A 15,624-nucleotide genomic window follows, 5' to 3' on the forward strand; every position below is an offset into this window, starting at 1 on the left:
CTCCACGCCCAGAACACTAATTAACATCATGTACAACATGGACAATCTTGATTTTAAAAAAACCTTTCCATGGCTACAACTCATCACTATAAAACCTTAGCATCTCCATAGGATCTGTTTCCTGCCCAACCACCTCTGCAGCCTCTTCTGGAGCATGTGGGTTTTTTTATTCAATGCATTCATTCTACTGGACTTGCCACCTCCCCCCACCCCTGCTCCACAATACACTACTTTCATCTGAAGATTTCTGCCTATGTTGTGACTTCTGTCTTTAACACGCTTCTCTCCTCCCTCCTGACAAATTCCATCACTTCTTCAAGACTTCCTTGACTCCAGGTGACTTAGGTGTCTCTCGCGGACATTTGTGCAGTAGCATCTTTGTCAACTTGTTTATTCCACAATCCTGCAAGCTTCTTAAGGCTGGGGACCAAATTAGGCATTTTATAGCCTCACCCAGTACACGTCACGTTAGAATACGGTCAAGCACATTCAGTTCAGTTCAGTTCAGTCGCTTAGTTGTGTCCGACTCTTTGCGACACCATGAATCACAGCACGCCAGGCCTCCCTGTCCATCACCAAATCTGGAATTCACTCAAACTCATGTCCATCAAGTCGGTGATGCCATCCAGCTATCTCATTCTTTGTCGTCCCCTTCTCCTCCTGCCCCCAATCCCCCCCAGCATCAGACTCTTTTCCAGTGAGTCAGCTCGTCGCATGAGGTGGCCAAAGTATTGGAGTTTCAGCTTTAGCATCAGTCCTTCCAATGAACACCCAGGATTGATCTCCTTTAGAATGGACTGGTTGGATCTCCTTGCATTAGGTGGGGAAAAAAAGAATATTAGGTGAATAAATGAACCAAAGGATTATTATTAGAACTTCTATGTGGCCCAATGTTAAATGTTATATAAAAAATAATGACCACTTAGCGAAATGCTTTACAGCTGCTTATCAATTAAGATGAACTGATTAATCAACACAAACATACTTCTCAATGACGAAGCTTAAAGCTTGCATCCTTTGGGAGGCACAGTGCCCCCCAAAGATGTCTATGCCCTAATGCCCTGGGCACAGACTGGATGTATATGTCAGGTCATCAGGCAAAGAGAAAAGAATGGTGCAGATAGGCTAAGCCTAATCATAATCAGCTGACCTTAAAATGGACTGATACCTTGAATGAGCCAGGGGGACCTAATCTAATCGCAAAGGCCCTCAGACGTGGAAGAGGAAAGCAGGATTAGAGCCAGTGATCGGGCAGCATGACATGCATGGGCTCTGCCCAGTGCTGCTGGCTTTGAAGATGGAAGCTGCCCAGGAGTCAAAGGATGGGAAGGGACCTAAGAAGCTGGAAAAGGCCAGGAAATGGTTTCTCCATTAGAGCCTTCAGCAGAAACCCAAGCATGCCAACACCTTCATTTTGGCCCAGTGAGCCCCATTTCGGCTTCTGATTTCCAGAAATGTGTTTGTGTTGTTTTAAGCCACCAAGTTTGTGTTTTTTGTTTTTTTTTAAACAGCAGCAACAGGAAACTAATTCACATACCTACACCAAACAGGATTAACTTTGGCTGCATGTGACAGAAAACCTGAGACAACAGCAGCTGAAAAAAGACTGACGTGTCTCTGTAACAGAGACCTGGAGGCAGAAGTTACAAGCTTTCCTGTGGCGTCACTCAGGCTCCTTTAATCTTGTTGGTGTGCTTTCCTTAACCTGACGGGACTCTGGCCAGCAGGTCTGATTCCAGCCAGCAGGAAGAGAAGGAATGGTGAACCACTTCTCTTGAGAGACTTCATCAACCAGCACATCACTCACAGACCAGGACTGAGCAGCACAGTAGCAACAAGGTAGGTGCAAGGACCATTCCAGAGCCATGCAATAAGTGTGGATGGTTCCATTATTAAAACAGGAAGAAACTGATGGGAACAACCATCTTCTCCATCTTAATACTAAAGCATTGATTCCCCCGGTCCATGGTTTGAAGTATATAAAAGTAGTTTCTCTTACTTTAGATCAACCAAGGCAGGGGGCTTCCTGCCAAAAACAGTAACTGAATAAGTGTATGTCGTAGACTCCAGCGCATTTCTATGCAGCATCTGCCGGGTTTTGCATGTACACTTATTAGGGCAGAGTACATGCCTGACAATCATGACATATGGCATCTAACTCACTTTCAAACTTTAGTGTTGTAATTCATGGAAACAATTCTTGATTAGAAACAGGATAAAAACACATTTCTAGGTGTGTACAACTCAGGGGCCTGGCAGGCCACCAATGGCACACTCCAAAGGTAAATCAAAGAGAGTCTGATAAACAGACTGTGGGAAGTGATGTGGGAAGGCATTTTTAGGGGAGCCAACGAGGGATAAGGACTCACAACTATAAGGAGGAAACTATGACCATCTCTCGGCCTGAGGGGACGAAGGGAGGGAGCCATTTCTGGTACTTGACAAGACCTGCAGCCATGGGATAGGACTGTCTGATCCGAGTCATGGCCTTAGGTAGAGGAATGAAGTTCCTGCCAAAAGCCACAGACAGGCAGGAGGGCGTGTGGGGGAAGGTGAAATTAATATCCTGACCTCTCTCTCTTTCCTTCCTCTGATCATCTGCCAATGCCTCCAAACTGGCTGAAACCGAACAGAAACCAAAGGGCAAAGGAGCCTGGGGGATGTGGTCCACAAAAACCAGTTTTTCACGGCACAGAAATGCAGTGAAGGAATTCTGAGGGTCAGAGAATAACCAGCATAGCTTTTCATTCTTCATAATATTTTTCTGTAAAAGCCTTTTACAGGGCGGGGATGATTCAAAAACCTTGAACAAAAACAGAAAGGGAACTGACCCAGAGAGATCTGGACTAGACCTGGGATAAAGAGGAAGAGAATGATTAACACGTGAGACAGTCGAGGGGGGGACAGGTGTGATCTATTTATTTGAGACAAGACGACGGAGCAAAGAAATTGAGGTATAAGATGAAAAAATGAGAAGCGCCCGATCAGGAGCCTTTAAGCTGTGGATCTATCTGAACACGGTGTTTCTAATTGCCGACTTTTCCATGTGAGCGTAACACAATGACGGGACATCTAAAACCTGTTACCGACTGCAAATATTCTTAATGTGTATACTGAAAGGATGGGACAGAGGCAATGATTATAACTGAAGGTCTGTGAAATACAGAAGGCCAGGACTGTAGGTCAAAGAAACAGCAGTATTCTGTAGCAGAACCAGTCAGCTGCAAAAAATAAGCCAAGATGCCAGAGCAAAGAAATACATTGAGGCAAAAGGGAAAAAAACAGCAGTAGAAACCTGATATCAGACCTCTGATACCACAAGATTCTTAACATTCCCTCAAATCCTAAACATGCACGTTGCTTCCCCATCTCTAGTACAAATTACCTACGTATAATTGTTAAGAATATGAAAAAAAATGCTACTCATGTTCATAAAGGATTTCAGTAATAGAAACTATGACCAATCTTCTGCAGAGGCAGCCTTTGAAAGCAATCGTTTTAATTATTGTGATTTTATAGAAACTACTTTTTAGATGTTCATTCACTGCCCTCAAACAATTCTGTCTGCATTTATTTACACTTAACATCTGTTAGAAATGTTCCTGAAAAACTGTCCTCCAAATAAGAAGCCCCATGGGTTAACATTTCAGAAATTTATATGAAAAATAGGAGCCTTATTCCCTAGAGAGGGAAAACCTGTTTCATGATGCAATATATAATAAAATCACATGGAGGTTGGGGGACACCTGTCCCTATTACTGCCTCCTGGGAGGCTTCATTAGAAAAGCGTGTGTGGGTCCTTAGGCCAACTGTTGGTTCTGCATCACATGGTAGCCATGTTTACTTCCAGAAGCAGTGACGCAGAGTTGCCCTGGCTCCCTGTGAAGCACACATCCAGGGTCACTACTGAGTCACAGACTTACAGCACCCCTCTGCAGGGCTTCTACATTCTTTCCTTTGATGGATAACATGTCTCAAACGGATTCTTTTCAAGACTTTAAGATTTTTTTTTTAAATTACAAGTTAATGTAGTCAACTTATTTCATGAAATATATATATTATCTTTCCATGAAAATAACTGATTTCTTATTTTGACAAAGATTATAGAATATTATCCTGGAGAAGGAAATGGCAACACACTCCAGTATTCTTGCCTGGGAAATCCCATGGACAGAGGAGCCTGGCGAGCTACAGTCCATGGGGTCGCAAAGAGTCGGACACAACTGAACAGAAGATGCACATATAGAATATTATACTTCTTGAATGTGTTCGTTTAGAAAGTGAGGTACGTGGAAATCATATGCTCCAAGTGGAACACCATGAAATATGCACATTTTAAACTTAACTATGTCAAATTTTATCCTACTGTATACATGAATCTTACATGGAATGTGAATAGCAGGTGCAAAGGATTTATGAAAAATTTATAGAAAAACTCAATATTAAAAATATTCCACCGATTTACATTTTCCCTGTAAATTTAGAAAAGATTACAGTTATTCATTTTTAGCAGAATACCTCTCCTTCAGCATGTGCAATCCAAGTGCTCTCCAGAAGCAGTGTTAACATTTCAGTGACATTAAAATTAGGAGTACACATTGAATATACATTGTATAATGACACCACAAATACTAAAAAACAACAGTACAGGGCACATGTTAAATTCTAACTAGTATCCCCATCTTGTTTAAGGAAACCTAAATTTTGAAGTATAATTGACTAAACAAACCTAAATCTTAAAACATTTATTTAAAAATTCCTTTTCTAAAGTTTTTCACAAGATTTTTTTTCCAATTCTTCAGTTATATTTGAGATAAGAAGCAACCATCACATATGCATCAAGTTTAAAGCAGCAATCTACTGAGATTTACCTGCTTTCTTTTCAGCTTAGAGTTCAATAATTTTGGAAACCTCATAGTAAATAAAGTGCATTTAAACATATACTATGTTTACAATCTGTTGTTATTTTTCAGTTGCTAAGTCATGTCTGACTCTCTGTGATACCACGGACTGTAGCATGCCAGGATCCTTTGTCCTCCACTAACCCATTACTACAGGATTTCTTAAAAATTGAAGTTTTGTATTAGAAAATTTGGTATATCAGTATTTCCTGCACATATTTAAAAAACAGAAGTGAGCAGGATTAATCATTTGGGGGAAAAATGACTGTGGAGAATCTAAAATCAAGAGCAATTATTCTCAAAGTAAGGCAGGATATAAATGACAGTAGACAGCTTTCACATCCATAATTTCAACAGACCCTAAGAATTACTGTGATGAAGGCAGATAAACCACCCTTAGTTTATAGCCAAGAACAGATCCAGAAAAGGTCAATGGAACTAACTTCAAAAATAATTACTTATCAAGTATTTGCTATGTGACTAGGTACCCTGCCAGGTACTGAGGGCACAGAAATGAACAAGCAAGCAAAAGGGGGAGAAAAAGGTATCTGTCTGCAAGGAGCTGAATAGTCTGGTCCAAACTAACTAAACCAGTAACCTCTAAAGACGGTTTAACTCCTACTTGGTTTATTCCTTCACTTTGTATCTGATTTCAAGGTTAGGATGAACACAGACAGGGCTTCCCAGCTGGCTCAATGGTAAACAATCTGCCTGCCAATGCAGGAGGCACAGGGGATGCAGGTTCGATCCCTGGGTCAGGAAGATCCCCTGGAAAAGTAAATGGCAATCCACTCCAGGATTCTTGCCAGGATAATCCCATGGACAGAGGAGCCTGGCAGGCTCCAGTCCATGGGGTTGCAAAGAGCCCGACACAACCGAGCACACTCCCATGAACACAGAAGAAAGCTTAGTAGGTGGATCAGGACAGGTTACTTCAGAAAAAGGTGTGATACTTCCTAAGTTTAAGACTAAGTGAAATGTGTGGTTGAGTTAAAAAGTACTTTTTTTCCCTTTCTGGCTGGGTAGCTGTAAAAACGATGTGTGTGTTGAGAGGTGGGACAGGGAGACTGTGTGTGTGTGTGTGTGTTGAGGCGGGGCAGGGATGTGTGATTGTGTGTGTTGAGAGGTGGGGCAGGGATATGTGTGTGTGTGTGTGTGTGTTGAGAGGGATGTCCGAAAAGGATAAAGTCTAAGCTGATTCAGAAGCCTACAACTGAAGAACATTATATAGCTTTTGGGAGGGTAGGGAAAAATTACCACTTGAACCAAGCAATGCATGAGCCTTGTTCTGGTTCTCACATGTACAAGTTCAGTGAACATGGTATTGAGGAGATCAGGACTGCCTGTACTTAAGATGATCATTAAAAGTGATGATTCTAGCTTTGGTACTGAGGAAGAGGCCAAACACACAGACATAATATACAGCGAAGAACAGTTACAGTCCCCTTTCATGAACCAATAAATAACACATCCACTTATCAAAATGCCAGAGCAAATGTGGGAGAGAAAATTTTCATCTATATTCAGGATTAAACTTTCTAATTTTAAATTACTAGACTTCAGCTGTAAATTCATTTCAGATGAAAGGTTTGGAGAGATTATTAATGGATCTTCCAAAAGTCTGGATGGTGTTCAAAAAATTAACATAATAAAAAAGCCCTGCCATCGGCATGACAAAACTCATAGGCATAAATTTGTTGAGCACCTACTGTGACAGCACTGTGCTAGGTTGACTGTTACTTCTAATACTTGGTGACGTTTCAGTCTTCTCAACTTCTTTATCTATCATCTCTTACAATGTTCATTTATAACTCTTTATTATTCGAAACACAGCTCAGCTGTATTCCCTCAAGTTGGTTCCAAAGACATTTCCTCGTTTGAAGGGAGGAGGGGAGAGCGAAGTCTCTACTCAATACTGAAGACGTGACCTTCTTGGTATTTGTGCTGGTATCTACTTGGTCTTTCAGAAATCCCTGAACTTGTACGCAGTTTGAGATAAGATCACCATCCATCACCTGCCAAGACCACACCTGCCAGCCCTCGTTTCACGCCGTAAGTTTCTGCACAGCGACCGCTGCCCACCCAGATACTAAATTGTGGCCTGTTAACACCTTAACTCTTAAGTCTGGGGGTCTCGGATCTGGCCGATGTACTGGGCGGTGGGGGGCCACAGGGCGGACGTGGCCGCAAGGAGAAGGGCGCGGCCTAAGGGCGGGGGCGGCCGAGATGACAGCAGGTGAGCGCCCAGCGCGCAGGAGGAAGTGAGACAGGCCGGCGCGGGGATTACTCATTCCGCTTCACCGCCGAGGTGGCTCGCAAGCGGAACTTCTCGTCCCTCTTTCGGTCCAGCTGAACTTCTACCTCGTTGAAGTCACTTCCCAACCGCGGTTTGCTCGGGGGCGGGGGAGAAACCGTGCGTCCGAGGAGGGGCAGGGAGGCCGACGTGCGGGGTCAGGTAGTCTCGGGGCGCCGCGCGTCCCGAACCAGCCGCCCGCCGCTCCCCAGCCCCGCCTGCCCGCCCCCCGAGCGCGGGGCATCCCCGGGCGGCCGGGGTTGCGAGAACCGCCACCCCCCACCCCGCCCCCCGTAAGGCCGAAGGAAGACAGGTCGATCCTGCCACTCCGGGGGCGGCTCCGAAGGCACGGGATGCCGGCGAGAATCAGCCAAACCCGAACGTGCCCCTGGCGGCCGCAGCGGGTGTGGCCAGTTCCGAGCTCCTATTTTACCTTTCTCGGCTCCGACGGCCAGTCGCCCTTCGGACCACGTCCGCACGGTTCCCCCGCGCCCCCACCCCGCTACCCCCGCCCGCGACACCTGGAGGAAACTTTTTCCTCGCTCCTCCATGCAAACTCAGCTGCACCCCCGTCTGCCGCAAACCGTCCTCTCCCTAGCAACAAGGTTCCGGCCGTAGAGCGAGTGGCTCTAGGTGTAAGGAAGGTGATGTCGTAAAGCCGCGAGTGTCGTAAACCAGGTGCGGTGGGGAGGGGGGAGGGGTGGAGGCGGAGGGGCGGGGGGGTGAAAGGGGGAGGGAGGGAGGGGGAGGAGGTGACTCGAGCATTTAGACACAAGCGAGAGGATCATGGCGGATGGCCCCAGGTGTAAGCGCAGAAAGCAGGCGAACCCGCGGCGCAATAACGGTGAGTGGCGGAGGGGACCGGGGAGCGGCGGAGTCAGGGGGAGCCGGGCGGCCGGGACGCCCCCGAGGGCGAGGGGGGCGAGCTGGGCTGGGGGCGGCCGGGCAGGGACGGGCCAAGTGGAGTGGGAAAGTAGAAAGTAGTGCTCTCTGCCCCCCTCCGGGCCGCCGCCGCCGGAGCCGCGCCGCGGCCGCCCGCTCTCCCTGAACCGTTATGTCTCTTACCTGGTCTCTCCGCCTAGCGGCTCCCGCCGCCCCTGCCGCCTCGCTGGACCGTTAGCCGCCGCGGCCGCCGCATCCCCGGCGCAGGCGGCCGGGCGGGCGTCCGGGACGCGGCGCCCACTTTTCTGGGCTCGGCGGGGAGCGGCTGTTGCTTCTTTCCGCACTTTTTCCCCACTCTTGTGCCCGCTCGGCGCCCCCCTCCCCGCCTCCTCGGCGCCCTCGGCGTTTCGTACCCGCGGCGCCGAGGCCCCGGAGCCGAGGAACTAACTTGTGCCCGGCGCTTGCCCGTGCAGAGTGGCTTCCGCGCGCCGCGGCCCCGCCGGCTCGGGCCCCGCGGCTTGGCCGGGCGGGCGGGCCGGGCTGCCGGCGCGCGGCGGCGGGACGCGGCGGCCGCGGGCTGCGTGTCGTCCGTGCGCGCGTGTGCGCGGAGCGCGCGGCGGGCGGACGGGCCGGGCCGGTGGCGGTAAAGTTGGGAGCGGCCGGCGAGGCGCGCTCGGCGCGGGACGGGGCTTCACGGTCCTAGGGGTGGGGTGCGGGTCCCTTCAGCGCCCCGAGCGCGGTCCGCGTCCCGCGGGGAGCCGGCGGGGCGGCCGTGGGAGCCGCGGGGTGTGTGTGTGGGGGGCGGCGGCTGCGGGTTGGCAGAGTTGTTACCTGGTCTCGGGACCGGGAAGCACCGCAGACAGGTCCCCCCGCCCGGGAGGACGCCTCCTCCGCGCGGGGATGGGCTGCCTAGCGTGCGCCTCCCTTGTTCTCTTTCGGTTTGGGGAAGTTGTTACCTGGGCCGGACGCGCGGGGCGTGGAACCGGCGAAGGGAGCTTGGACGGCGCTCGGGGTCTCGGGTGGAAGGAGTGTGGGGGAGGGGGGCGGCCGGACTGACGGACGCGGGGCGCCGCTGCCCGCGCGGCGGCGGCGGCGGCCGCCGGCTTTACTAATGAGTGCTGATGCTGCGCGGGGAGGGGCGCGCACACACACACACACACCCCCCATCTGCCTGGCGTGAGAGTTTAGAAAAATAATAATAACGGGAGAGCGAGCGAGCGAGCCCCGAACATGTGTTGGTGGGTTGCACAGTCGCCCTTTGCGGTGGGGAGAGACGGTGGAAGTTGGTTGCATTTCTGCTTATTTGGGGGGCGATGCTGCGCCTGCCCGCCCGCCCGCTCCGCGGCGACCGTCTGCTGGTGGGTATTGTCTGGACAGTTCCTGCGGCGACAGGGCCGAGGCCGGAGCGCGGCCCCCGCCCGCCCGGTACCTGTTTGGAGAATAATGGGCGGCTACGGCCCTGCCGCTGCCTGCGGCCGAGTCTATATAAGGAATTGCACGGATCTAGCGGACCGAGGGGCTCGTATGGGTTCCTGCGTTATTTTTAAAACGAGTTTCTGAGAGTAGGGAAATAAATGCGCCTGGAACGGGATCGCCGTATCCTCCAGAAAATGAGGAAATACGGGTTTAAGTCAAAACTCTCCGGCGCTCGCCCCACCCCCAGGCCCGGGCTCCTTTTCTCCCTCCCCTCCGGGATGCGAAACGCGAGGTTTTGTAACCTTTCCTGGCAATTTTAGATTTTGTGTGGGATTTCCTGTCTAGAAGCAGATACGAAGGTTTTTAGGCGGTTTCAAGATGTAAACGTAATTTTAATTCATTCGAGCCGACATTGAAACCGCCGCTTTCGTGAACGATCTTGGTTATCCAAATGCATATTTGCATTTTAAAGACGTCTGTTAAGTAATGATCGATAACTAATATTTGGCGTCCTCGTTGTGGAGAGATGACTTGTTACGGCCAGGAGCGGAGCACAGGCTATTGCAATTTTAATTTCCTGTTTTAGCGTCAAACAGTGTGTGTGCTATATTGAGCTGTTGCTGCTGTTGCTGATGTGGCTTTATGAAAGGTAAGTTGGTCTGGAAAGGGCTGTTCGCGTTTTACCTTATTTAAAATGTTCATCGCCAGAGAAAGGGGCTTTTCTTGTTGCTGACGACATGTGTGTGACATGTGAGTCTGAACCACCCAGCGTCTGTGCAGCTGCTGTAAACATGTTTACCTGAGCTGGAAAGGATGGATTTTTCTTCTAAAGATCCTGGGATGTGAATATTACACCCATCAGGCATATCAACAGATGACTTAAGGGGAAAAAGCGATCCTGAAAGGTACTTGAAATCAACAGGAAAGAGAGCTGTTGGATCGCTGCAGCAAATGGCAACTTGTGCAGGTAGAAAAAAGATGGTGTTTAGTTTTTCTCCTGCATGTATGTCAGCCCCCTCCTGTCTGCTGCTTTCATTCTCAAGGGAGGGATTTATTTACCACGCTTGCTGTCAGTGTTTTTCCTTTGTGTTTAATATTAGAAAAACAGATTTGGGATGTTTAGCACAAAACGTCTTGTCTGCAGTGAGCATTACTCTCAGAAAACAAAAGGTGTTTCAGATAGCAGTGTGCTACTACAGGTATCTTCCATTTTCATCACTTTTGGCTTCGTCCTTGTATTGCTTTTTGTTCTCAGATGCATTTCATTCATTGCTGATTATTACAGCCACGCTATTTGATTAAATCTCCTGATTTGCAAATTAAAAATTAAGTTACATGCCATTGTGTTGTGAAACCTCAGGATAGGTGATGGTTAGGATTTCTTAGCAACGCAATCATATGTAAGTTGCGGTTGTTTACTGAAGAGAATCGCTTGGAAAAAATGTTAACTCTTAAATCTTTTTAATGAAGGAATAAATGATGTGATGTATATAGTGGGAGATACTCATGGAGGTACTTTATGCTGTAATTTATATGTAAATAATTTTTTGTTAATTTTAAAATAAGGCATGCAGATTTTCTGCTCAGCCTCCAGTAAAATATTTTAATTTCTTCTCTGGAATATATCTGCAGAGTAGGATATTAATGGGAGTATCAGGTAATGTGACTTGACAGGGGTAAACCAGTTGAACAAGGTTTGACGAAAGCATCAAATCTTATGTAGTAACTTTATGGTAATGATGTTAGTCGTCTCTAAAGGAGTGGCATTAGAATGGCTTACATTGATTTTTTACCATTTATAATGTAATGCTTTGTTTGCTGTATTTTCAAAATCTGTCTTCTCATTTTCCACTTCTCTTTGTGGTTACATTTTTTTTTTTTTTTTGAGAAAAGTCCTGTAGTCACTAATGACTACACACTGATTAATTCACCCTGGATGGACTAGCAGGTACATATCTTCTGTCATTTGCGTTTCTGCTTGCTGTCTTTGGAAACCACCAGTAGAGGATGCTAACAAAAATGATTATTGCTTTAGTATTACCATAAACCTGTCATATCTCCTGTTGATTTGAGACCTCTGCTTTGATAGGGACCTTCGATGTAATTCTGGGTCTTAACCGTTATTTAACACTAGCCCTAGGTAAATTAGGCATAAGCATTTTCTAGGACTGGAAAGAAGTAGGATTGTTTTAGCTTGAATAGTTTTATAAATTTGATCTTTTTGAATCTTGAAATTGAGGTTGCTATCGATTTAGTCTTGCTTGTATTACTGCTTTCTTAAAGAAAGTTTTATGTTGGTAGGTTTGGAGAAGAATATGTAATGATTTGTCCATATTTATTTTACATAATTACTATATTTTTTAACTCCCTTTTTCATTCATAGTGAGATCTCTGGGAATATATATACTTTTAGACATTAAAAATGTAAATGGTTGAATATGGTAAGAAAATCTGAAATTGGTGATACAATATAATTATTTTTTCATAATTTATGTAGACTTAAATTATACATGGGTTGGCAGACAACTTCTGAAGAAGGTATTAAACAGCGGTTACTAGATGTTAGTGATTTTTAGATGTTGTCTTTCCCGCCCCTTCTAGTTAAGATTCAGAATCAGGTAGTATATAAATTTTACATTGACCAACTGAAAATTAAGGAATGTACATTTGTTTTGAAGTTTTAAAATTCATTTAAAAATCTCTGCAGCTTATTAATTAGTATGCTTGTATTCAAAGAATTCTTTTCAACAAATGTAAATTGATATTATAACTTATATTGCACAAGATTCAATGTATTTATATCTTTTTGGTCTATGTCTATATAATTATGTTAATGTAACTAACTTAGGTCAAATGTCATGAATATTTATTTCCTTAATTATTTTTAATGGTTTCTCTATTAATGCACCAACACCATTACCATAATGCAATTGTAATACTCTTTATCTTGAATTGTAGGAATTCAGGTAGGAATTACCTGAATTATCAGGTAAACTTGTGTGAATTTCTCATTTTAGGGTGTCATAGTTCTTCAGGAGTGTGTGTTTGTGTGTATAGTTTCACATTTCCTGACATAGTTCTTGAGATTGGTGTTCTACTAATTCCTAGGGCTCAATAGTGAACAGTGTTGGTTTACTTTTTTTTTTAATTAACTAAGGAACTTCACCATGAAACCATGACACATACAGTTGTAGCGTGGAGCAAAACTTAAACGATCTTATAAATTGGAAGCACCAATCACTTGTTAAGATGACTCTGATATAAAAACATATGGAATATATGGTTAGTACTTTCTCTTCTTTCTTGTAGACAGTATTTTTTAAAATGCCATACCCTGTGTTTGCAATTTTGATAGCTTTGAAGCAAATGGTAAGAAAGTTCTATCAAATTGGAAATGATACATTTAAAATAACAGCATAATTATTTCTCCTCGTTGTGTTTTTATTTTTTTCTCTTTTTTTGCTTTCCCTTGTATAAATCACTTCTAAGCGTGTGATTGGAGCCAGATGTAAACACAGATGCAGTATCATGTGGAATTATATTACAAGCTACTCTTAACTACCTGTCGTGAATTACAGAAGAGGTAAAGAAAAATCACACAGATTTTGGAAGAAGATATGCATTAATGTGCAAAAGTGCAATGAGAGGTTAGAGGACTTGATGAAATGGTAGTAATATTTAGGCATGAAAAAGGGGAAGATGCCCTGGAGAAGGAATTAGCAACTCACTCCAGTGTTCCTGCCTTGGAAATTCCATGGATAGGGGAGCCTGGTGGGCTGTGGTCCATGGGGCCGCAAGAGTGGGACCTGACTTAGTGACTAAACCATCACCACAATCCTTGCAGTATGATCACTAATTTATGGGGAGAAATGTCTCTTCATTTCCAACAGACCTATAAGTTCAGTAAAATTAAAGTTCATTATTGATATAAAATGTAAATTTTTTTAATTAAAACACCTTAATTAGGAAATGAAATACATTAAAAATTAAATAAAATATAAAGTGAAAATACTTTTTGAAAAACTATGTTGGGTATTCCGTTCCATTCCGTCACTCAGTCGTGTCCGACTCTATGCGACCCCGTGGACTGTAGCCTACCAGACTTCTCCGTCCATGGGATTCTCCAGGCAAATAATAGCTAAAATAGGTGTATTAAAAGTGGAAAATAAATGGATATACACAGAGTAGGAAAAGTTTTGCAGCAACCTTGGTTAAAATGAAATGTGACCTACTGTACAAGCTTTGCTGTAGGAAATCTTTTCTTTGGATGAGATAGTGGCTTTTTTCTTATTTTTTCCAGTTTTGCTGAGATGTAATAGACGCATAACTGTGTAAGTTTAAGGTGTACAATGTGATAATTTGATACACATATGTATTGCAACGTGTTTACCACAGTAAGGTTAGTTAACACATCCTTCACCTCACATAATTACCAGTTTGTTGTCATGATGAGAACATTCAACCTCTACTCTCATAGCAGCTTTCAAGTACAGTGTACAGTACTGTTAACCAGCCATCAGTTCCCCGTATTTCTTCGTGTTATAATTGGAAGTTTGTCCCTTTGACAAACATCCCTGTGGAACACTGCTTGAAGAATGATAGCTGTAATGGAAGCATTCTTAGGGCATTGATTTTACCAAATACAGTTTTTGAGTATGTTGTGTGCATGATGGGGGTGGTTTATGCTGCTAGTTAATCTGAAACTGGGTGTCTTGAAAGTATGGCTGCTGTTTCTGCTGCTGCTAAGTCACTTCAGTCGTGTGAGACTCTGTGCGACACCATAGACGGCAGCCCACTAGGCTCCCCCGTCCCTGGGATTCTCCAGGCAAGAACACTGGAGTGGGTTGCCATTTCCTTCTCCAGTGCATGAAAGTGAAAAGTGAAAGTGAAGTCGCTCAGTCATGTCCGACTCTTAGCGACCCCATGGACTACGGCCTACCAGACTCCTCCGTCCATGGGATTTTCCAGGCAAGAGTACTGGAGTGGATTGCCATTGCCTTGAAAGTATGGCAGTATACTTAAATAGCAAGAGGCCCTCTGGTAGGTAGTATTCAGAGAAAAAAATTAATGTTTACAACCCACTTCATTAATTTTGTTAGAACAAACTTTGGGGTGTAAATAAATTGAAAGATTCCAAAAGTATCAGCCAAAAAAAGTATTCAAGTCCATGCTTGTGTTAATAGCTATGAAATGTTATTAGATTCTTTATTCTTTCTCTAAGAAGTTATTTTCCTCTCGTTTATTTCTTCAAACATTTTCTTGGCATTTAATTGAGGTCCCCTGTAGACATAGAGAATGCAGTTAATTGTCCACGTACATAATTGTCCTATAGTCACCTCTGTGGATTCCTGAAACTTGATGTGCGGGCTTTGGAGTCTATACTGTAGCTGTTGGTGGAAGACCTCGTAGCTTGGCGGCCTGGGGGACCTGCAGGAACAACTGTATCTGTGCTGGAATTATTAGGAACAGATGTTTTGTGACCTCTTAATTCCCACTCCCCTTCCCCTACCCCTTCCCCATCATATTTAAATTTCAGTGTGGATGAAGATAAATATGGGAGTGATGTCAATTTCTCATGTTTATTATTGTATTCTAAAAATATTGCAAGACGTCCCTTTTCTCTTTTAATATGTTCTAGTTTCAGAATTTTAGGTATATTCTAATTTCAGCTTTTCAGATATTTAAAATATTGATTTCAATGTTCTTTTTGTAAAATGTGACATCACTATTCTTCAGATACCTTGGTTACTATTCATGGTTACCAAGCTACAATATAGTCTAATTTCTCTTATTTTTAAGGCCTTATATCCATTCAATCCACAGATCTAATTGAACACTTATTTGTTTTTTTTTGTTAAGTGCTCAGAATGTGAAAGGTTTGTTGATTTAAAAATTCATCCTTCTTTTGGAATCGTAACATTTTTAATGTGGAAGGGACCTTTAGGGAATCATCATTTTTAATCTGAAAAATGATATAGTAAAGCTGAAATTTAGGACCTTCAAGTAGAAACTCGATAAGGGACTTTAACATGTGTTTTAAGAAGGGGCAGTGATAATGGGTGGAATACCTAAAATTCTTCATGAAATAGAATGTCTGAGCCTGGGTTTCAGTTAACCTCACTCTGCCTTAGA

The 15,624-nt window shown here is 44.6% G+C and overlaps 1 protein-coding gene across 7 annotated transcripts in view; it reads left to right on the top strand.

Annotated features, from left to right (window-relative positions):
- The first annotated feature begins 7,918 nt into the window (after nucleotides 1–7,918).
- ZEB1 (zinc finger E-box binding homeobox 1) overlaps nucleotides 7,919–15,624 on the top strand; it is a 198,426-nt gene continuing 190,720 nt past the window's right edge. For 3 of the 7 annotated variants that reach the window (XM_055429807.2, XM_055429786.2, XM_055429813.2), the window contains exon 1: nucleotides 7,951–8,038. Coding sequence is in view for 3 of the 7 variants with exons in the window: in XM_055429742.2 (XP_055285717.1) it covers nucleotides 7,981–8,038 (58 nt within the window). In the remaining 4 variants the exon portion in view is untranslated. Of the gene's footprint in view, nucleotides 8,039–8,899; nucleotides 10,142–15,624 lie in introns of those variants that run through there. The other 4 variants (XM_055429742.2, XM_055429750.2, XM_088844053.1 and 1 more) reach the window with 3 other exon arrangements.

This window comes from Moschus berezovskii, chromosome 15 (genome assembly GCF_049115385.1).
Source record: "Moschus berezovskii isolate FMDL1 chromosome 15, NW_MosBer_1.0, whole genome shotgun sequence".
Lineage (NCBI taxonomy): Eukaryota > Metazoa > Chordata > Mammalia > Artiodactyla > Moschidae > Moschus > Moschus berezovskii.